We start from the raw sequence: 24,213 nt of genomic DNA, 5'->3' as shown, positions 1-24,213 counted from the left end.
CAGAGTCAGCTTGCAATACCTTGATGTTCGTAATAAACTTACTGAATATATGTACACTAAGAGCACCAATAAAAACAAACAATAATCTGACATCTTTTGCCACAAATATTTCCATCATTGCTGACATCTCACATCTCACTTCTGAACACTGAATTATGTGTTGTCATAAAGAACTCTAAAAACTCATATTACTTATAATCAGACATCATCGGGGGGAAATGGAAAAATAAAATGGAAGATTATTTAGTTTTAGTTGCTGCTCACTACCTTTTCATCGCTATTATTATAATGTTGGAACACAATGGTTGCATTAAATTCTTATATTTACCTTTAATATAAAAGCAACGGATTCAAATAGTTTGAAAATCGTTCTTTTCATTAAAACAACTTCTGCTTCTTGCCCGGATCAATATGGCGGCAAAGTTGACGTATCGTTGCGATGGGGGCCGGAGAGACCGGAGCGTGGCGTCTACGGTGCTCCTGCAACCTATCTTGCTAAACCTGACGTCACACCCAACACAGCACAGCCAATCAGAGCTCACCACAGCCACTTCTGCTCCAATCAGACAAATATTTTTGCCTGCTCAGGGATGGACAAGTTTGACTGACCCTTTGCACATGTGAGCGAGCAAAGAAGTGAGAGCGGTGTTTATCGATAACTTTTCACGTATCGGAGATTATCATCGGCCTGACAGCGAAATAGATGAAAAAGAAGCAGCCGGTGGCAGAAGACGAAGAAGAGGTGAGTTACGTGACGGGTATCGCGGCATTAGCTGCTAGGCTAACTACCGTGTAGCACACCGTAGGCTGCTTTTACTTGTATACTTTGGAACACGTTACACCAGTTAGCTTCCCCTGTTCTTATTTCATACCCTTATCGTGACTTCATTCTCGCAAACAGGCAAATGCCCTAGAAGTAATAGAGTAATAACTTTTTAATTTTGATGTTATCCTGCTTCTGTGTTGTTACAACACTTGGGCACGTTTAGCTGCATTATAGTAAGCAAGTAATATGTTGTTATAGAGCACACAAAACACAGGCCATGGTGCTGTACATAAAAAATAAAACGTGTTTATTAAAATATTAAATTAAATATTAAAATATTAATTGATAAATACATTAGGGGAAACGAAGCAGGCACGTAGTACTGTATAAACAATAACACCACCCAGAAGACTACCGGCAGCAAGCACAGGAAAATGCATGCATGTATTGTATAACAGTAGATGGAATGTTAGGGTGCTGGGAAAGCCAGTGTAAAAAGGTGGGTTTTGGGTCTAGACTTAAAACTTAAAAGCCTTGCTGTTTGCATTCTGTACCATCTGCATGTGAGATAGTAGTGACTGAGGGAGGTCTGAAGTTAGGAAACGTCTTCAATGATATTCACTGTTGTTCTTTTACAGAAGATGAGTCCCTTACATGCCTCTCAGGAGGAGGAAAGTGATGCTCCTGTTAAAGCCAAACGGAGCAAACCTGACAGTGATGAGAAGGACGTTGTGTATCACGCGGTGAAGCTGTCTCGGAGTGACCTGTACAGACCTCCCACTGCAGAGGAGCTGAACCAGCTGAAAGAGGCGGAGAGCTTGTTTCACTGCAGCCTGCTGAAAATGCAGGTGAGGCCTCTGATTCACCTCTTGACCTAATTCTTATTTAATGATTGTTCCATAGGTTTTTGATCTGAGATTCCATCCATCCACCCACTCCCTCTAAATTCTCTTAACTGCTCTTTGATTTCAAGCTTTCACTCACACAGTTAATATCTGTGGTCTGTCACCAATAACAGATGGAGGAGCTGCTGAAAGAGGTTGCCCTCAGTGAGCACAGGAAACTGCAAATAGATTCCTTCGTTCAGACGGTCACCAAATTGCTCCAGACTGTGCCAGATTCTCCAGAAGTTGAGGTTTGTAGCACTTTGACTTTCAGGAAAGGTTACAGACTGGGGATATAAGCAGTATTTCTTTCATTCATCTCTCCACAAATAACCATTTTTTTACTTCAATATCTCCGTGTTCAGGTAAATGACCTGTCTTGGCTATCGGATGCAGTTAAGATTCCGTTTCTACTGCTGCCTAAAACAACAAAAGGCAAGTTCCATATGACACCTCCCGCCTCTGTCGATCTGATCGGAAGCTACCCTCTGGGCACCTGCACCAAACCACGCATCATGGTGGACCTGGCTGTCACTATCCCAGCTGTAAGTCTTAACTACATTGCTTGTAACCTTGAACCACTGAATTTAGTTAGGCAAAACAGACATTAGATCCTAAGAGACACTGGCGTCCTCTGTCTGCTTGTCTTTGTTTTTTAGGACGTCCTCCACCCGAAGGACGTCTTGAATCAGAGGTATCCAAGAAAAAGGGCTCTCTACCTCGCAGGCCTGGCCCAGTATCTCACATCCTGCAATGACATCGGACCAATGCGTTATTCCTGTCTACATGGGAATCGCCTGAGACCCGTTCTACTGTTGACTCCTCCAGGTATTTACCTTCTCATAATAGCTATCACGTGCATTGTATTTTATTTTACTGGCCTTTAGCTGTAACTCATTGTCTTGTCACGTGCATATTGAGCCGTAATGTTTTAATCAGTTTATGATTGTGTTTTTTTTTGTTCCTTAAGACTCTTCCAGCTTCACCGTGCGTCTTCATGCCTGTCCTCCTCCTGGGTTCTTCAAGCCCAATCGTTTCCATCCCCAGAGGAATAACATCCGGACAGAGTGGTACACTGGGTTACAGAACTTTCAGTCTGGTAAGGCTAGCTCTTCTTCAGGTATAATCCATCATCGTTTTACTTTTTCTCAGACAGTGGTTGCAGGCAAATCCACAACCACATGATTTTGCAGCAGCTGCTATGCTGAAAATATCACTTTTAATCAAAATGTTTGTCTTGTCTTTCTTTGTTTGTAACAGAGAGCAGCGAACCTCCCACTCCACATTACAACAGCTCTATTTTGGGGGATTTACTGCCCAGGGCTCACCTGCAGTTTCTTTCTGCCATCCGCTCCCAGTGCTCAGCTTTCCCAGAAGGAGTGGCTTTGCTCAAAGTCTGGCTGCGGCAAAGAGAGCTTGACCAGGTAAGAGTCTTAGGGGCTGTTCACATGTAGTTTTCATTGGAGATGCATGCATAAAAAATAGTAATGAAAAAATAAATCCAGTTTTTCAAATGCAGCACTTACAGAACATCTTTTGATACTTTAGCCAGACAAATTTTTGGTTGCTTAGCGACGACAGGCAATTCAGGAGTTTGACCCTCAAGCATCTTGCTTAAAAACACATTCCAGCCATTTTTCACACATTCTTGGACACTGCGTGTACCTACTCTTATAATGCTTGTTTACATATTACACAGAGCTTTAATTCTCCTTGTTGATTATTTTATTTACCTTCTGTTTTGACCTCGTTGTCTTACAGGGCACTGGTTGCTTTAATGGCTTCCTGGCGTCAATGCTGTTGGCCTATCTGCTGACCACGCACAGAATCAGTAACACCATGACCGCCTATCAGCTGCTTCGCAACAGCTTGAATTTTCTGGGTAAGAATGTTTAAAATTGTACAAACTTATCCGTCAACTCTCTAGGTTGTGTTATCAATATCGCATATGAAAAAGTGTTATTGAGTCTTCCCTCTAAACCACAGTTAATAACATGACATTCAGTTGGACTGTGTTGAATTCCTTGAAACTTACCACCTGTCCTTTTAACCCCCAGCCTCCACAGACCTGACGATGAATGGGATCACCTTAGCCAAAGATCCTGACTCGACAGCTGTGAGTGATGGAGCAGGAATTAAAAAGAATATAAACCTTGTATTGTAATTTATTCTTTATTTTGTTACTAACATTTTTCTGTTGGCGTCTCCTTTCCCTGCAGCCGTCTCTTGCAGAGTTCCACAGTGGTTTCCAGGTGGTGTTTGTCGATCCCTCGGGACATCTCAACCTGTGTGCCGACATGACCGCTTGTACCTACAAACATGTATGCAAATATGTGTTAAAACATCGTCATTTTTCACCTGGTGTTAATCAACAGCTGTTTAACCATCTTTCATTAAAAACATCGTCTCAGGTGCAGCATGAGGCGTCTGTGTCGATGCAGTTCTGGGACGATCCTACAGTGGATGGGTTCCACAGCCTCCTCATGACCCCCAAACCCATGATAAGGACCAGCGACCACGTATTCCAGTATGACTGTTATTATCACCTAAGGGGGGCTGTTCACATGCAGCATCTAAAAACACTTGAAGAAGCCAGAGGGAGTTTTTGATCACACCTTTCGTTACTAAGCAACTAAAAACCCGGGAGCTGCTGCATGTGAAAATCCCTCAAACAGTAGCTAATTACATGCAATTGATCTTGTGCACGACAGAAGCTCAGTTTTTTTTTCTCAGCCTGTCACTGCTTCTCATCTTCCGCTCAGGTTATGTGAGCTGGTCAAGCTTCAGTCCACCTGTAAGAAGGCGAATCTCCTCAATGAGCTGATGGACCAGAGCGGAAACTATGTGGATGCCGCGCTCCCGTTTATACTGTCGCTGCTTCAACAAGGACTGGGTCAAAGGATTAGCCTTCTTACCAACTCCCTCTCTCCCGTCCCTGAGGTGGGAACGAGTCTGCAATATAACAACAGTACTTGCTTCACTGTCACATTTACACTTGAACTCCTAAAGTGGCAAAACATGATTCCATTTTTGTTTCAGTGGTCTGTGGAAAGTGATGCCCCGAAACACAAAGCGCAGCCTCCACTCTCCTTTGGTCTGCTCTTGAGGCCGGAGCTGGCATCCTCCGTGCTGGAACGAGGCCCACCTGCCGACAGCCCCAAGGTATCCTCACCTGCCCCACATTTTTCCACATGTGTGGTTTCATTTAATCACAGAATATTCAGTGATTAATTATGATTGTTGGCTTATTATCATCTAAATTCTGAAGATTGTAATATGTGAATTAAAATGAACTTGCTTTTCTTTAATAGAACAATTATCTCTTGTGTAGTACAGATGAAAGCTGTATTCACATACATTACATATATGCACTTATATAAATTAACACAAGAAATAAAACCCAGGCCAAACTCAAGAGCTGTTAAAGGTATGTAGAATAAAATAATTAATTGTGTATACATTTTCAAGGTGCTTCTCTGTTTGTTCAGTTAGTGCATATGACTAGTTTCAATACAGTAATTAGGTGTTTCTTTATTCTCCCGTGAGTAATGCCTACTGGAGCAGAGATTGTTGTTTTTTTTGGACAACTATTTTGAGTGAGAGTTTCCATCGTTGTTGGCATCCATCTTTGGCAAGAGTGGGTGTGGAGGTGCAGTGTCTTCTTCTAAGGATAGCATGGTGTGGTACTGAACAGACACCACAGGAACTTAACAGAACTCGGCTGTGTCGCAGCATTCATTTTTCAAGTTCATTTCCCCCCTAGGGTTAAGGTTTTTCTTATAGAATGAGAGCAATATCAACAAATACGGAGCACATTTGTACTTGACTGTACCATACAGTGTATTTCATGTACCTTTCACTCCAGTTAATGTTTTTAAGACCTGCTCGGTGTTCTATTTTTTAGTGTTAATGTGGTTATAAATATATGTAATACTTAAACCAAATGTGGCAAATAAAGATATATGTAACAATTCTGCATTACGATATCTAAACAAGACTAATATAGTAATATTTGATTTCATTCCCAATGCTCTATAAAGCCATAGAAATCAGTATTTCTATTCAAAATATAATTTGAATTTTTTTTATAACATGTCTTCTTCGGTCCCCTTTTATCGACATCGTCCGCTTTACCTGTCTGAGTCAGGAAGGAAATATTCAGTACTTCTAGTTACGCAGTGTGTCACCTTTTATTTATTTTTTGTTGTGTATGTGTGTCACTAATGGATCACGACTAGTCTCTTCCCATAAATTGCAAATGCACAGCAGAACCAACTAAGACAACAGTCTTGTTGAATTGCCCACTTTGCCATTTTTGTGTTATCATGCTTGTGCAACGGGTCGTTGATAATAACACTGGTGTTGTTCTGCTAGGCTGCCGAGTTCCGTCAGATGTGGGGTTCCCGCTCTGAGCTGCGTCGCTTCCAGGACGGTGCCATCACAGAGGCAGTGCTGTGGGATGGGGAGAGCATGTGCCAAAAACGACTGGTCCCCAAACAGATCATCGCACACCTGCTGCAGCTGTATGTATTGTCATATCTTGGCACATCATACTGAGAGACAGTCATCACATTAATACTGATAATGATACAGTGTTTTAGTTGAGCGAGTTACTAGCTGTGTTAATAATACAGATGATCGGTTTGCTGTCATTGTAACAGAGATGTTATGATATTTTACAGATGATTCCATGAACTGTAGATGAGTATAATGGCATCTACTCCAAACTTTTAATACACTGTTGGGTATTTGATGATTGAAGACCTCTTTAAGTTACACATTCCTGTTGACAAAGATCATCATGTCAACATGCTCTGGGTTCAGTCTCGTACGCATTGTTGCAAACGCTTGTCCGGCCTCGGACAATAAAGACTGCCTTGACACTCCAGGTACACACAGATAGTGTCTGGCCAGAGTGGCTAGTTTGGGGAATCTTGGTCCATTTACCTTCCACCAGTCAAGAGGGTTTATGTCCAGTGATGGAGCAATGTCTCTCAGGTAGTAATCGACCTGAGCCTCAGAGTCTGTGGCATAGGAGGAGCTGTAGTTGTCTCCGAGGAGCAGCATCATAGTGTTTTTGGTGTCACTTCTCCCTTGTGAGGGCATAGCCACCTGGCTGATATCAGGTGTAATCAGGGTCTCGTGTTGTTCGTCCTTGGCGCCCACGATAGTCGTGATCACATCTAACTTTGAAACAAGTTCATGCAGCTTAACCTTCGCCGCCAACCTCCCCGTGGGTGTCAGGAAGCTGAGGTGTTTGTGACGAGGGTCCAGCATCGAGGCGATCAGAGCTGGTTTGGAGGACAGGTCATGAGAGTCCACCTGCAAACAGTCAAATAACGGTCATTAGGAATTTACATATGAAGAGGATGAAGATTGTTCTTTCACTTAGGCTGTTTTTGTTTGTCATGAGCCATGACTTGTCTATCATTAACACTTACTTTCACTTATTCGCAGTTCTCAATACAGAAATCGTTGATTTGACATTTCAGCGTGTTTCGTAAATCGTATTATCTTAAACTAAGGATACAACTACTGAGGACAGACTTGTAAAGTTCCCTGTTTCTTCCTGTTTACACCAACACATCCACACAGACTATTTCAAATATGAAGCTGAAATGCTTCTCGAGACACAGATTTGTTTATCTGAAAAGTACAATGGATGTAGCCTTAATAAGTGCTGCTGGAGTCAAATAATTTTTCTGCCATTGTATGTGAATATTTTCTGGTTTCTTTGCTCCATATAACAAAGGTTAATCAGTTATGAAAATAATAATTGCAGCCCTAGTTTTAACTGAAGCACAATGTGACACTCATCCCTACCTCCATGTATCTTCTAAGAGACGTCTGAACTTTGAGCTTGAACTCCGAGACTTGTTCAACGTCGTTCTCTTTTGGTACAAGGTGAGTCTGAATGAGGCTGAACGTGATTGGGTAGATGTTTGAAATGGACACCTCTGTCTCAGCGGATATGACAGTTGTGGCCCACTTCAGCGTCGCCAGCACAGGTGTAAAATTCTCAATGATTTGCCAGCAGTCGTCTTCAATCTCGAGGGTCTGGGCTTCCTGTTTGTTGGTGACCGTGCGGTCAGAGAGCACGGCTTTTATCGCCCACCTTTGCTCGAGTAACCGCTCAAACATGTCGCAGATGGTGTCCCACCTGGCTTTGCTCGACTGGATGAGTTTGTGCTGTGGCAGACACATCTGAACCTGTTTCTGCTCCAGGGCCTGACTCGCCAGCATGTTGTGACTGAAATGCTTGGCCAGTTTCCCGGCAGCGATAATGATGCGGACTAAATCCTCGCTCAGGCCATCACTGACCGCACGCTGCAGTGTTGTGGCAAAGCAAGTGGCATAGTCCCATGTGACCCGGGCACGTGCGTGGCCCGAGACAATGTCCTGTGTGTCATTATGAACACATGCAGTCACTTTCCCAGTGACACCCCACGTCCTCACAGTGCCGAGAAGCCTCTCTGTGACGCCGTCCGCAGTAGGTTGACTGTCTGTCGAGAGCTTGTGCGTCTGCAGCACAGCTGACCTGCCCTGCCAGTCGTCTGTGATGAACGAGCAGGAAACAGTGATGTACCGTTGAAATGGCAAGGCGGTCCAGAACTCAGCAGTGAGAGCCACTTTCTCCACTCTGCTCAGCTGCACCACCAGCTCCTCCACCTTCTCGTGGAAGTGGCCTTCAATGAGGCGCGTGATATCACCCACAGAGGGCATTTTGTAATTGTGCACTGTGAATGCCAGAAGCTCACGGAAGCCTTCACCATTAACTACGCTGATGGGAAGCATGTCCTTCTCCACCATCCTGGAGATCAGTTCAGTCACCTCAGCATGTGTTGCCAGGGACACGCCGTCGTTGGGCATGGTGTCTGGGTGCTTGTTTTTGATGTGGTACATCATGCTTGTGGTGCTGCTCCTGTACTTGAGCTTGGTGTCGCACAGAGTGCAGTGGACTTCGTCGTCCACTTTGATGAAGATGTCCCACACGGAGCTGCGCTTCAAGCGCTTCCTCTCGCCATAGTCGCGCTCGTGCGGGTTGCTCGTCACGCTCACGCTGGGAGACATGACGGCCACCTGCATGATGTCGGCGTGCGCGGCGCTCTCCTCCTCCAGGCACTGAACGGCGCACACCAGCGGCTTCTCGTCCTCGTCCAGCGGCGCCGCGGACGGATGGTGCCTGCTCATGTGATGCATCATGGAGCTAGTGGCTCCGCCGCAGTACTTGAGCATGGCGTCACATTTCATACAGCGGACGAAGTTGCCCACTTGTTCGAAGCAGTCCCACACGGAGCTCCGTCTCCTCCCCGCACGCTTCATGTCTCCCGTGGCCGCTTTCTCTTTTTCTTTTTTACGTTAGCAAGCTAGCTAATGCTAGCGCTAAGTTTCACCGGAAAATGCTTTTTTTTGGAATATAATAATAATAAATGAACGACCGTGCGACCTCTTTCACGTCAGCTTATTACGTGACCGTGGTGTGAGTGCGGGTGTGGTCATTTTTTACGCCTTCCTCTTTTTTTTTTAAATAAATAACAAACGCATTATGTATTTATTGTCCATCAGACATGCAGATGTCCCCGAGTCCTGTATGCGGTATATGGGGGCGATGGTGGATGACGTCATCAAAACGGGAAATGAGGTAAATCCTTGTTTTGTTTTTCTTAAATACACAATAAATCTAATTTATATTGAACATATGCAATTTATTTTTGAGAGGATTGCTCCAAGAGGAAAGATAATATTGTTTGGCAAAAGATATGGATTTTTACCATATGGGTTTGGTATTCATAACAAAATGAAAGATTTGCATAATAAAATCATACACACTATGTATCTGGCCAACTTACACTTCTCTAAATTCCTAGACATGGGAAACATATTTTGTAACATTGCACCAGAATCTCTTACACTTATTTTTCTATTGAATATCCTCATTTTAGTCTCATCTTCAAAAAAATCACATATTGAGTAATACCAAAAAAAGAGGAAATTAAAGAGTGAAACATTTCTATCATTCTCTTAAGTGAAGGATTAATGTTTGGGGCTTTTTTGTTTTCTTTTTTATACATATATTTTTAATTTCTTTTTTCACATTTTTATACTGTATTTTATTTTTTTTATATTCTCTAGTCGTCCAATACTGTAATAATACTAGTATTAAGAAGTACAGTATCTGCTATTTTGTATGTTTGTTATAAATATGAAAACATTAACTCTAATTTTCAATATTTTCATGATTTGGGTTATTTAGAAAAATCTTACATAAACAAAACCTGTGCACATACTGTTTTACTTTGAGTGATTATTTTCTGTTAATAACTTGTGTTTGTGTGTTTTGGTCCTCGGGTGCAGAGTACAGGAGAGGAGGAGAGTCTGCTGGTGGTCCAGGCTTACGATGACTTGAGTAGAAAACTGTGGCAGCTGGAAGGTCTTCCTCTCTCCATCACATCAGTACAAGGAGCTCACCCTGCACTCAGATACACACAGGTAAAGGAAGCCCCTTTGTTCCTCACATGCAGAGTGCGCTTACTGTTTTATTATTATTATTATTATTATTATTATTATTATTAGCAGCTTCATTTTAATTTGAATACAACTCCAGTGTTGCAGGTGTTTTTAAGGTATTGGTATTTGTGATGATTGCAAGTAGTGAATTTATTTTTTGCCTGTGCCTTGCAGGTTTTTCCACCTCAACCACTGAAGCTGGATTATTCCTTCTTTGAGAGAGAAAAGGTTTCCAGGTCATTGTTGCCAAAGGAAGGCAAACCATGTCCTGCTTATGTCACCCCTGTCACAGGTTAGTGCCTCACTATCCCCCCCCTCTCTCTCTCTCCTGGCTTTAATGTCTCGCTACAGTTGTGGGTTAGATTCCCAGCTCTGTCAGGATTACTCAGATCTCAGTCAAAACGTGTGTAATCAAAGCAGCATTATTACAGCAACTGAACACTGACATGAAGCCAAGCAAGCTTACCAGTTACTAGTATCTTGCTGATCCGTGTTATTGCAGTGATTTGTCACATGGAGGGCAGTGGAAAGTGGCCTCACGACCGCCTCGCCATCCGCCATATCCGAGCTGCTTTCCAGATCAGCCTGGGCGAGTTGCTGAACAAGCACCATGATTATACGTGCAGGCCCTGTGCCTCTCACCTGGATGTTTGGAAGGTGAGTTTGAGTCACATTGTCTAGAAACGTGTTTTCTCCGTTTCTAATTTTAATTGCATTACATTCTCGTCTGTGTTTGCGTCTGTGTCTAGGATGGCCTGCTGTTCCGCATCCAGGTGGCTTATCACCGGGAGCCTCAGGTGCTGAGGGAGAGCATGAACGAGGCTGGCCTTCTGATTGTGAGAGACAACGAGGAGGCTCAGGCTCTGGAGACGGTCACCATTCGCAAGCCTCTACTCACAAGCACATTACATGGGTAACATTAAATATGTAGTTCCGTCATTTTTTTTTTATCGATCTGTGTCATGCCCTGCCATCATGCGATTATAAGACACAATCTCTTACAGAAAGTAATTTGTCTGTAGCTGATTTGTCTATTTATACAACTGTATTTTAACGTTGGTGATAATGGTGTTACTTCAAGAGCTCAATAAATCCTCAGGTGGTACTTGGTGTATATATAATACATTTGAGAACCACCGATCTTAGACATTCAAACAGCACATTGATCAAATAGTTTTTCTTCTTCTATGACTGACATATAATGTAGTTTGATCTGATCTCAACTGGGCGGGGCTCTTTGATAAAGTATGTGCAATATAGTTTTAAACCTAACATTCTTTCTTTTCTTTTTTTAAATCTCTCTAAATGCATGCTGTTTTGGTTTAGTCCAGATACCATGATTTCACTGTTCCATATACTGAGTGAACATAAATTCTCAGAGCTTATAAATCTTATGTGTGAGACAGCAGTGATGCAGTGAAATCTTCAACTGTCACCTACTTTTCAGACTTTTGCTGCTTTCATGTTTTATTGTCATCTTGCTTCCAGTATGTACACAGTTTTTTTTTTTCTCAAAGATATTTTTATTGAATTTCAACATTTTACAAAATCACAAAAGAAGAAACCTTATCTAACCCAAGCCCACCCCTCAGAACACATCATTACCTAGCCAGACACATTCACAAATAAATAAACAGAATAAACACCAACTGTGCTTAATTCCTGGAGTGGTACAAGTAACAGCTGGAAGTCGGGTTTTACTCTGAAAAAGTAAAATAAAGTAAAACAAGATAGAAAAGAGAATATATACATAAACATACATACACATATACATATACATATATATATATATATACATATACACATACAAATCATGAACCCACAAATGGGTCAAAAGCAGGCATCAGGCCAATTTGTACACTTGAAATTGGTAGCATCGAAACAAGAAAGGTGTGAGGGATCCAGTCCCTATGCTGTTTTAAAATTATGAAAGTATTCCAGAAAGGGTCCCCACACTTTCTGAAACTTTTCTTTGGAGTTACAGATTGAGTAATGTATTTTTTCAAGATTTAGACAAGACATAACATCTCTCAACCACTGAGCGTGGGTGGGCGGGACAGCATCTTTCCATCGCAGCAATATTGCACGCCTGGCCAGGAGAGAGGCGAAAGACAAAGCTCGCCGTTTAGCTGGGGTCAGGCGCACATCGACCTCACCCACAGTTCCAAAAAGACCGACCAAAGGGTTGGGCTCTATGTTCAAATTGACAATCAGGGACAAGGTTTGGAAAACTTCCTTCCAGTATTTCTCAAGGCTAGGACATGTCCAAAACATGTGGATGAGCGAAGCCTCTGCTCTCTTACATTTGTCGCACCAGGGATCCACATCTGGGCGAAAACGAGATAATTTGGCTTTGGATATATGGGTCCTGTGTACAACTTTGAATTGCAGCAAGCAGTGACGGGCACAAAGCGAAGTTGAGTTTATCAATTTAAGAATTGTGTCCCACATTTCTTCTGACAAGGACAAACCCAGATCTAGCTCCCATGCAATTTTAATGTTGTCGAGTGGGGCCCGTCTTATACCTAGCAGTTTATTATAGACAATTGAGATCAAACCCCTGCGTGATGGCTGTAAATTGAGAAGTGCATCAGCAACGTTCACATCAGGTGCCTGAGGGAAGCTTGGTATCTGACAGCGAAGAAAATGTCTTATTTGTAGATACCTGAAAAAGTGAGACTTTGGAAGATTAAACTTCTCAGTTAGTTGCTCAAATGATACAAAATTATTATCTATGAAAAGATCCCTGAAACGCTCAATACCCAGTCTCCGCCATTCCTGGAATGTTGTGTCCAATAAGGAAGGTTGAAAAAAGTGATTGGCAGAAATGGGACTCGAGAGGCAAAAATCGAAGGAGCCAAAGTGTCTCCTGAACTGAGCCCACACCCTCAACGTATGCCAGACAACTGGATTATCTATGGGTTTATTTGGTGGGAGAGGAAGTCTAGATCCAATAAGTGCTGGAACTGAACAGCTTTTAGCAGAACCCAACTCCATTGCCACCCATGAAGGGCATTCAGATCGATTGTAAAAATAAGACCAAAACGTTAGACAACGAATGTTGGCTGCCCAATAGTAAAAACGAAAATTAGGTAGCGCCATACCCCCCTCTCCCTTAGGTCTATAGAGATGGACCTTATTTAACCTAGGACGCTTCCCTTTCCATATATAAGATGATATAACAGAATCCAATGTATCAAAAAATGATTTAGGAATGAAGATTGGTACTGATTGGAAAGCATACAAAAATTTAGGAAGAATATTCATTTTGATAGAATTAATTCGGCCAACCAAAGACATAGAAAGGGGTGACCACTGGGTCAGGCATCGCCTTGTGTGGTTTAGCAAGGTAAGAAAATTTTCTTTGAAAAGACACTTGTGCTTTTTCGTAACTGTAATACCTAAGTAAGTGAATTTGTTTTCCACAATCCTAAAAGGGAGGTTGGAGTAGTCTGATGCCGGTGTCCCCTCACTGACAGGGAAAAGTTCAGATTTATTAAGATTTAATTTGTATCCTGAAAACTGGCTAAAATCATTCAATAGGGATAACATGGCAGGCAGAGAGATATCTGGACGTGAGATAAAACTTAACAAGTCGTCTGCATATAGGGCCACTTTATGTTCCACTCCATTCCTCCATATACCAGAGATATTCTCACAACTGCGGATTGCTATCGCCAATGGCTCTATGGCCAGGTCAAATAACAGGGGGCTTAGAGGACACCCTTGTCGGGTTCCCCGATAGAGGTTAAATGGTTGTGACAGCTGAGAGTTGGTAAGGACAGAAGCAGTGGGGTTTGAGTACAGTAATTTTATCCAGGTGATAAAATTCGGACCAAAGCCAAATTTCCTTAAGGTCTCAAATAAATATACCCACTCTATCCGGTCAAACGCTTTCTCCGCGTCTAAAGAAAGAACACACTCAGGAGTATCACCGGAAGGGAGATATAAAATGTCAAATAACCGACGTATGTTGAAATAAGAGTAACGATGCTTGACAAAGCCAGTTTGGTCTTCAGATATGACGGAGGGTAAAATGTTCTCCAACCTTCGGGCCAAAACTTTAGCCAGAATCTTAACATCAACATTTAATAAAGAGATCGGTCTATATGAAGAGCACTCTGTCGGATCCTTGCCTTTCTTTGCAATAAGGGTGATACATGCTTCACAAAATGATGCCGGAAGCTTACTTTGCTTGAATGAGTCAGACAGCACTATGCTTAGCTGCGACGAAAGTAGTGAGGAAAATGTCTTAAAGAATTCTGTGGGAAACCCGTCAGGTCCCGGGGATTTTCCTGATTGCAGTGAGGAAATGGCAGCATCTATCTCCTCTGTCGTTATGGGTTCATCTAATCTCATCTTACTGTTGGGGGAGAGCGTGGGAACGTTTAGTCGATTCAGAAAATTATCCATTAATACAGCATTATTCGAAAAGTCAGAGGTATAGAGCTGCGAGTAGTAACTCCTGAATGTTTTATTAATTTCTACATGATCCGAAGTAGCCTTACCATCCTCCATTTTAATATTTGTGATATGACCCTTTGCTTTGAGTCCTCTCAGCTGATTAGCTAACAATTTCGCAGATTTTTCACCATGAATATAGAACAAACTCTTACTCCTCGAGAGTTGGCGTTCAACCAGATAAGTAGAGGCCAAATCAAATTTGGTTTGAAGCTCCACACGCGTTTTATATAGGTTAGGGTCTTTAACTTGAGCATATTGATTATCTAAGTCCTTAATTTGATCGGCTAATTTTAATCGTTCACGGTGGGCCTTTTTTTTCATATTTGCGGTGTAGGAAATAATTTGCCCCCTAAGGTATGCCTTAAAAGCATCCCAAACTACTAGACTGGATATATCCGGGGAGGTATTTGTCTGAAAGAAGAAGGATATATGTTCTTTCATGTAGTTTACAAAATCATTGTCCGACAGGAGAGTCGAATTAAAGCGCCAGTGTTTTTTAGCTTGAGGAAGGTCAGGCAGTGCCAAAGCTAACACAACAGGAGCATGATCTGATATCACTATGCCCTGATAAGTACAAGAACGCGCCAAAGGTATCAGTGCATTATCAATGAAAAAGTAGTCAATCCTAGTGAAGGTATGGTGAACGTGCGAGAAGAAAGAGTACTCTCTCTTATTCGGATGGAGGGAACGCCACACATCAGAGACACCGAAATTGGATAAAAAGGATTGAATGAATAAGGCAGACCCACCAATTGAGACAGGATTGGGCGAAGACCGGTCCAGCACGGGATCTAACCAACAATTGAAATCCCCACCAAGTATAAGAGAGTATGAGCTCAAATCCGGGAGAGAATTAAAAAAGCGTTCAAAAAAACCCACATCGTCCGCATTTGGAGCATAGACATTGGCCAGCACCATCATTGTATTGTATAATTTCCCTGAGACGATGATAAAACGACCGTTTGTATCTGATACAACATTGTGATGCACAAACGGGATACTTTGATCAACAAGGATTGAAACCCCCCTGGCCTTTGCCTGGAATGAGGAATGGAAGTGCTGCCCCGCCCACCGTGACATCAGGCGAGAGTTATCAGAACCACGAATGTGTGTCTCTTGCAAAAAAATAAATGCCGGTTTAAATTGTTTTATATGCGAAAATACTCTCCTCCTTTTAACAGGATGGTTCAAACCCTTTACATTCCAGCTAACAAATTTTAATGACCTATCCACTGTCTACAACTGAAATCGCAGAAGGATAAACACAGAAGAAATCAAAACTCCAGGCGAATAAAGGACATAATAAACCAGGAATGAGCTGTACATAGCTTATGTAGGATAATAAACCAGTACTGGCATAGGAAAAGAAACCCCTCAACCACCCACCCCACAACAAGACAGCTGCCCAAGAACATAGCAGCAAGCTCTTCAAAGCAATCATTATTTACCCTCAAAAACGAACTTCTTGTCAGTTACCCCCCATATCTTCAGCTCCTTATTGAAGTGTTAGAATGCACTCAACACTCCTAAGACCACATTTGAACTATTCCACGAGTATAAACATAATAACAAATATATATATGCATATACATATAAAGTTATATAGCAGAACAAAAATAAATAAACATGCTGCTTCAACGAATTAACAGACTCTGGCAGGTTGTACTCACTGGCATGTAGCAGTAAACTAAGTTCAACGTTGGGTGATATACTCACATACTTACAGCTAGGGTGAGTGTAATACTAATGATTAAGAAAGCTGCTCCACACCAGCTGTGGTCTGATCACCGAAATCGTATATGGTAATGACCAGAATAAAGATAGCATGTTAGCGGTTGCAAACAGCCAGGCATAGTCGTCAAGCAGTCATTTACGGTGGAACAGATGGAGGCAGGCCATCGATGTATTTCCGCGCCTCATCAGTCGAGCGGAGCCACTTCTTGTCTCCGCTTGGAAGTGTGATGCGGAGCCGTGCGGGATAGAGGAGAGATGGTTTGAGCCCTCGGTTGTAGAGATCTGCCATGACTGCTCTGTACTCGGCACGCTGGCTTTGAACGTCAGGGCTGTAGTCTTCGACAACTCGGATTTGCTGGCCGCGGTACTCCAGCTTCCCTCTACGGCGGGCCTCGCGGACCAGAAGGTCCTTGATCTGATAGCGGTGCAGACGGAGAATGACAGGACGCGGTCTCTGACCGGGGGCTGGTTTTGCTGCTAGCGAGCGATGAGCCCTGTCAATCTCGGGCTGAGATGGAAGCGTCTCCTTTCCAAAAACCTCGCACAGCAAATCAGAAAAAAAGGCTGTAGGTTTCCCACCTTCAATAGACTCCGCTAGACCCAAGATGCGAATGTTTTGTCTTCTGCTGCGACCCTCTAAGTCGATAACTTTAGCCGTTAGCTTGGAGTTGCTTTCCTGTAGGTTAGCGCAGACACTTTCCAGCTCACCGACACGCTGACTCAGGTCATCCGCAGCGAGCTCTAACGACGAAAGGCGCTGCCCATGCTCGTCAACTGTGGAGCGAACCTCGTCAAACTTATTTTCCAGCTGGTTAAAAGATGTTTTAAAGTCGTCGGCTAGCGACTGCCTGTGCTGCTCAAGTAGCTCCGAAATAGCCTCCATGGTCAAGGCTTGGTCGTCTCTTTTCCCCGACTTGCCGCGATGTGAAGTCATTTCGAAGCAGGTGTATGTTAAACAAAATGTATGTAAGGTAATAGCTCAATATAAATTGTACATTTGCAAAATAACGGAGCGAATAAGTGAGAAAAATGCAGAGTAAACGGGAGCGCTCGCGCGTTGCGTCTACTCCATGCGGCAGCCAACGGGAAGTCCCCCATGTACACAGTTTTTGTCCACTTTTTGCTTCTTCTTATACATTTTTACTTGTTTTTGTCTTTAGGCTGCAGCAGGAGCACCCGTGTTTTGGGGCAGTGTGTCGTCTGGCCAAACGCTGGCTGGGGGCTCAGTTCTTCAGTGAAGACGTCACGGAAGACACTGCCGACCTCCTGGTGGCGTCGCTTTTCCTGCAGCCCGCACCTTTCACCCCTCCTGGGTAACTATCACTTCTTCTTTCTCAGTAATCCACCCATGATCGTCACACTCATTTGGGTAAACATTTTGTTCACTTCCCAGTGTTTGTTCAGTCGGTCATGTGAGTGTATTTGTCCTCATTCCTCAGCTCCCCTCAGGTGGGCTTCCTGCGTTTCCTTCATCTGCTCTCGTCCTTTGACTGGAGGAACAGCCCACTGGTCGTCAATCTCAACAACCAGCTCACAGGCAAGCACACACACACACACACACACACACACACACAATGTGTGTCACACAAACAAATCCTTCCTGACCTCGTTCTGTTTACACACACATGACATACTTTAACATCCTGCTTGTATGTGTTGCTGTATCCACACCAAGTTTAATTGTTGTTCACCTTCTTGTCACGTGTAGCCACTGACTACACAGAAATCAAGAATGACTTCATGGCCTCCAGGGAGTCCCTGCCCGTCATGTTTATAGCTACGCCTAAGGACAAAAAGATGTCTTTGTGGACCAAGAGAGCACCCAGTGTACAGGTCAGTGGACACACAAATACAAGTGCAGTCACACATTCAATAGATTCAGTGAATATTTAACAGAAAATGGTTTAAAAAAAAAAAAATGGAATACAAAAAAAGTACTTTTTTAACAATCACAAACAACGGTGTAAAAAAGAGTTGCATGTTCTTGGCAGAGGGCAGTCACAAAGCTTCCCAATCCTGGAGCCTTTCCTCAGTGCACACAGGTCTCCTGGATCGCACTGTATTGAAACAAGATGATGGATGAATGGTTTTACTGTTTATAAGTGAACAATGAATTTCCAAGAAATGTATTTCTCTCCGCACAGATTTCATTACATACACGTTGCATGACTTACCAACGGCAGATAGCCATGCTTTTTTCTCAGAGATGGATATTGATTGTACTGAAGTTTTTCCAAAACCTCGTGTAAATCACTGATCTGGGAGACAATGTTTTAATTTAAAGGTAAATTGCAACCATAACCAGATTGTTGTAAAATAAACAATATTCTGAATTATCATCATGTTTTTGCATCAATAAATACATGAAACTCTTAAAAAGCACTTAGTTGGTTTAGCTCACCAGTTGCTGTTCATTACCGTTCCCTGTCGTGGTGAAATAAGGCAAATGTTTGTATTCCTCTGTTTGGATGCGAGTGAGTCCAGCCGCACACAGTAGTGTACAGAAAACATAAACACAGCAGCTCCCCATGGTGCGCAGTTGACCCAGATAAGTTTCCTGCTCTCGCTCACCTCGCTCCCCTACGTGCCCAACATTAACACTGAACCTCTGCCAGCGTCCCCTTTTATAACGGTGGAACTTTGGCAGGAACTTTGTCCCCCTGACGTCACCGTGGAGTTAATTTGCTTTGTCTAATTTCAAACTTCAGGATGACTTCTATTTTATCTTATTTGGATTTTTGTTCAGTCCACCTTCACAGACTCCAGTAAGTGAAGGTTTGTTGCAAGCGCTGCAACTCAGTTATTTTTTATTGATTGGTTTGTCCCAAACCTCAAAATGATGGATGTTCTCAAATGTCTTGCTTTGTCCACAAGCCAGAATTATTCAGTTTTAATGATTTTCATTGTTATATGAAGCAAAGAAACAAGAGAATATTCATATGGAAGAAGAGAGCTTGTTTTATTTATCATAAAAAGCACACTAACCGATTAATCGTAGCAACCCCAGTGTGTTTTAAAACAAACAGGCCCGCACAGATGAGTAGAGTAACTAGGGCTGCAGCGATTAATCATTAAATAACCATTTACTAAATGAATCTCTTGTATTGTGTGTAAAACAAACTCTCTTCTTACATATGAATATTTTCTGGTTTCTTTGCTCCAAACTGAACACTGAACACTCACTTTTGGTTTGTGGACAAAAAAGATTTTGAGAACATCATCATTTTGAGGTTTAGGGAACATATTTTAACATTTTCTAAGAATGCTTTGGACCAAACAAACAACACATACTTGATTCATCTGGAAAATAATTGTCAGATGAATTGATCATGAAAATAATCATTAGTTGCGGCTCTAAGAATAACTGATCCTGGAAGAATGTTTGTGTGCTTTTGTCAATGCAACCAAATGACCACTAGGGGGCAGACTGTGGTGTAATGAATCAGATTGGACACGGGTTCATTCCTTGGTGGATTCACAAAATACTTGGTCAGAAAAAAATGCTGACCGTGCCCACTGACCACTGACCAGACCTCTGAATTCAGAAAACTATTGACTAAAGAACATTATCCTTTAATGGATGAACAAGGGTTATTATTCCACCCATCTGTCCAAGACGAGTCAAAATACAAAACAACTATTGTACTTGGAGGACAGTTTATCCATTGAAAGGTCACTTTAACTAATCATGTACCATTCCACACAGAAAAGGCACATTTTATTCTAATGTGTTTGAACACATTGCCTCATACTACCTGTTTGTGTTTTTATCCAACTGTATATGTCACTGCCAGAAGAAAGGAAATCTGATTTATTCTCTGGATTTTTGTCCAGATTGGTTTTGAAAGTTGGAGGTGGATTGAAATGCCATTCAAATCAGATTTCTGCACATGTGTCTCAGTCTTAATGCTCCGCCTGGTCCAGTTTTTTATTTGTTTTTTATTTACTAATGTTAAGCTCCTCCTGCTTTTTATTTTATTGTTCTATTTAATTCATGCTAAGTAATATTGATTGTTGCTTCCAGACTTTGTAAGTTGTTTTTGAGCTGTTGTTGAAGCTGACTCTGACACAACGACATTTAACAGTGCACACAAAACAAAGTCTACGAATGCTGACTTGACTCTCCAAGTGTTTGCAGAGCTGCGTAATGCACCTTTGTTTTCCTGCTTCCACGTTTGAAAGCCACGCAACAAATGTGGCGTTTTCAGTGCAATCCGTGCAAAGTCGTTCCTCGCGCAATGCGATAATCGATACGCCAGGGCAAATATCTGTATTTTAATTAATAAATTATGGCGCTGCCAGTTTCACTTTGGATTTTTCGCGTTAACATTACGTTTTCTCAGTTAGACAGATATTGTGACGTATCACTTTATGCTTGTCTTGCACTATATTGATTATCACAGAATCGTGATATTATTGGTGTCGTGGACCATGTATCTTGTATCGTGAGGTAACCTGTGCTAACCACTCCTACGTTTTCGATTGGGGGAAAACATATCTGAACATAGTCTAAGAAACGTTTCCCCCCTCAAGCAAAAAAAAAAAGAAAGCCAAGGGTGTGTTTTCAACAACGGGATGGAAATAAGCTGCTCCCTGTAATAATTACTCTGCGTTTAATAGGTTTTGTCTTATTGCCAGTTTTTTTTTTTTTGGTGGCATGGATACTGGCCCCCAGCCCATCATCATTATCTCAGGGTGTACAAATGGGTTTATATTCACATATTCACAGGTCTGAACAACACGGTGGTGCAGCAAACAATAACCTTTCTAACTTCTGTCGTGGCCTCAGATGCTCCAGCGTGTGGTGATCGTGGCCGCAGAGAGTCTAAAGGTGCTGGAACATCAGCTGATGGACGGCAGCCAGATACAAGACGTCAGGGTCAGTACTTCAACTTTCATTCGTTCACCTCTTCACCGCGTCATACTGTAAGTCAGGTATATATTAATATATATACATAACACTGGTTTGTGTTTGTGTAGGTGGTCATGCGTCCTCCTCTGGAAGACTACGATGTGTTGATTCACCTGGACCCAAAGCAGGTTCCCCTCCTCAGCCAAGCAGTGGACGCTCCCTCCATCAACTTCAGCAGGGGCACAAGGGCGAGTGGTAAGATTGTGCCTGGAGGCGCCCTGCCCGTTATCGACTACAACCCGGTGACACTGTACCTCACGGAGCTCAGGGTGAGTCTAACCTGCACATACGGTGCTTAACTCTCTTATGACCATCATGATAGTCAGGCTGCCTGGATTTATTTTGATTTTATGGCTGTAGAATTGTCCATAATGGGCTTTAAGATAACTTTCACTTTATTTATCTTGCAGTTATTTAGGAATTACGGTGCTGGGAAGCTGACTTTGATTGTACCGTAATGACAAGTATGTGGGTGCAAAGCTCTATTTCTCTGCTTTCCGGTATCCATCCATCCATCCCTCTTCTACCACTTTATCCTCCACACGACGTTCGCGGGGGGCTGCTATGTAAATCTCAGCTGATATAGGGTGAAAGGCAGGGGTCACACCCTGGGCAGATTGCCTCAATTTTCTAGATGTCACAAATGGTCTAGGAGTTGCTGCAAAGAGAAGAGACGAGAGATGGTAACAAAAGGGTTAAGGGAAGGGTGTTTTTTTTTTTAAGGACAAGTGTTTGTAGCTATGATTTCAAAGCATTAAAATCACTGCTGTTGATCTCAGAAGAGAACTCTATACGTGACAGCGAACAGCTTCCCTTTTCTGTGTTTCCCGTTAATGCAACCTGAGAACGTGTGCTACATTACACGACCAATAACAGTGAACGTGAAGGTTTTTGATGATCCACAGCATTCACGATGCAAAAACTCTATCTCCTGATAGAGATCACTACAGGTTGATGTTCCAAAACGTATTAGACTTATTGCTTTTCCCTTAGATTAAGGCAACAACAGTCCTGAAATTGTGCCGCTCCACGACTCTGTACATTTTCAGGAGGCGTTCGGGGACCTCGCTCTCTTCTTCTGCGACCCCTATGGCGGAACAGTGATTGCAGTTTTATGGAAACCAAAGGCGTTCGTCTCGATGCCTTTCAAGGTGACGGCAGATTTTCAGCTCCATCATGCATCCGTCTTCCATCTATTTCATGTCAACGTATTTCATGTGAACTCTTTCTTCACCCTTCATCACAGACGTCGCAGATGTCCGCTCGCTGTGCGGCGGTGACCGGGGACGAGGTGAGCACGCTTCCCAACGTGGAGGCGATACTGGAGGACTTCAGTGTCATGGGGAAGGGGCTGGTGAAATCAGTGCACGCAAGGACTGAAAAGTGGTCGTTTTAAAAACCGCTGTTGCTGTTTTAACTTCAGCCACGCTTGTTTTTTGATGTAGCTGCGTCGTGTTCAATAAATACATGTCTGCTCTTTTCATTCGCCTGTCGGTGCATCCTTCAATGTTATTGTACATTTACGAATCGGCGTGTTTGTAAATTAGAGCTGTGTTTCCCAACCTGGGGGCCAAGCTGCCCCTCAGGGGGGCGCCAGAGATCACATGCACAGGGGCGGCACAGATGTTTGCTCTGAGGTTGTGAGGGTATTTGTTTTATCAGAACGTGGTATCACCCAAATGAAAACCCAATTTTTTAATCCACTTTTTAAAATTATTAAAATGATTTATTGCCAACACCTTTGTGACCTCTGACCTTCTGTGACCTTTACTGCTTAAACAAGTCTCACCAGGTCAGTTAGCAGTGATACCTGATCATGTTCGTAAAAGTAGTATCAGAAAAGAAAACAAAGCAATATCGTGAATGTTACCTTGATTTGGACTTTAAGGAAGTTTATATTAATATACTCTGTGAGAATAGGAATTAAAAACCTACAAATGCTGTTTATTTTTGCGCATAAATGTTTGTAATTATTCACTTTATTCCAAAGTTGAGTTGGGAACTGCTGGATTAGTGGACCAACCAGTCTCAGTTATTGCCGTTTTCTGTGTCGTTAATATGGTGTTTTAGAAAATGGATTGTTTCCTGGACAAACTGGGCAGTGGATGATTCTCACAATTCTTGCAATTTGGAGTTTTATATTCCCACTTGTTTGCTTGTACATCATCAAAACTGTTTACTACAACAAAACACTGCAAAAAAAAAATGTATGAGTTTATATAAAATACAACACTGTTCTGCAAGAAGATGATAGTGTTAAACTACAAATACAGGAGACTTTATCTGTGATCCAGGAATATATTATTTCACTTGTGCAGTGAGAGTGTTTCATAGCGTGACAGTCTCCTCCCGTCACTCTTTATCTCTCTCCTCTTGATTCTCTGTGTGAGTCTAAAATTTCAGCCAAACAGCCTGCACCAGTTACAGGGAGGGCAATAATAGGTGTGTGTGAGATTAGTATTGAAATCCAATACTGTAATTTAGTCTATGTGATACGTTTGGATAAACCATGAGACAATATACTTGGTTTGGATTTGTCTTTGGGTTGGCAAACAGACTTTTAATTTCAGTTATTAACGAATACATGTTTAAAGTTCTGGTTCATAGAAATGTCAGACACAGTTTGCACAGATTTGCTTGGATCACTGTCGTTCGTCATCTTTAAAGCTCCCGTGTTTAAGTTCCATTGCTCTCTATTTACACTATTCTATTTCAGCGTTTGTATCAGTGTCTCACGACCTCGCTCGTGTTTCAGAGAACCTGGCGACTTCCTCAACCCAAAGGTCTCTTTATTTAAACATTTGTTTCGACCATGATCGGATAGCAATCAGATCTTGATGAGGACACCGCAGTCGCGTGATAATACCACGTGTAAATGTGGCCAAAAAAGTGCCCAAGGGTCTGTTTTGTTCAGTGTATCATAAATAGTACTGATTTAATTCATT

At 42.4% G+C, this 24,213-nt stretch overlaps 2 protein-coding genes across 2 annotated transcripts; one reads left to right on the top strand and one right to left on the bottom strand.

Moving 5' to 3' along the window:
- The first annotated feature begins 584 nt into the window (after window positions 1-584).
- On the top strand, window positions 585-22,751 carry nol6 (nucleolar protein 6 (RNA-associated)). The gene is made up of 26 exons (XM_058635637.1): window positions 585-742; window positions 1,405-1,614; window positions 1,785-1,901; window positions 2,016-2,195; window positions 2,310-2,478; window positions 2,621-2,749; window positions 2,911-3,074; window positions 3,412-3,532; window positions 3,708-3,766; window positions 3,870-3,971; window positions 4,062-4,177; window positions 4,413-4,590; window positions 4,690-4,812; window positions 6,025-6,173; window positions 9,217-9,292; window positions 10,006-10,140; window positions 10,333-10,450; window positions 10,661-10,815; window positions 10,908-11,071; window positions 17,517-17,669; window positions 17,796-17,893; window positions 18,065-18,189; window positions 21,146-21,235; window positions 21,337-21,537; window positions 22,318-22,419; window positions 22,515-22,751. The coding sequence occupies exons 1-26, from the start codon at window positions 704-706 to the stop codon at window positions 22,662-22,664; spliced, it is 3,423 nt and encodes a 1,140-aa protein (XP_058491620.1). The 5' UTR covers window positions 585-703; the 3' UTR covers window positions 22,665-22,751.
- LOC131463721 (E3 SUMO-protein ligase ZBED1-like) lies at window positions 6,167-9,204 on the bottom strand. The gene is made up of 2 exons (XM_058635638.1): window positions 7,474-9,204; window positions 6,167-6,972 (listed from the first exon to the last, which is right to left on the bottom strand). Exons 1-2 carry the CDS (start codon window positions 8,971-8,973, stop codon window positions 6,424-6,426), a joined length of 2,049 nt encoding a protein of 682 aa, XP_058491621.1. The 5' UTR covers window positions 8,974-9,204; the 3' UTR covers window positions 6,167-6,423.
- Window positions 22,752-24,213: the final 1,462 nt, after the last annotated feature.

The sequence above is a fragment of the Solea solea genome, chromosome 8 (assembly GCF_958295425.1).
Source record: "Solea solea chromosome 8, fSolSol10.1, whole genome shotgun sequence".
In the NCBI taxonomy this organism is placed as follows: domain Eukaryota; kingdom Metazoa; phylum Chordata; class Actinopteri; order Pleuronectiformes; family Soleidae; genus Solea; species Solea solea.
This window is presented reverse-complemented; position numbering and strand designations above follow the sequence as displayed.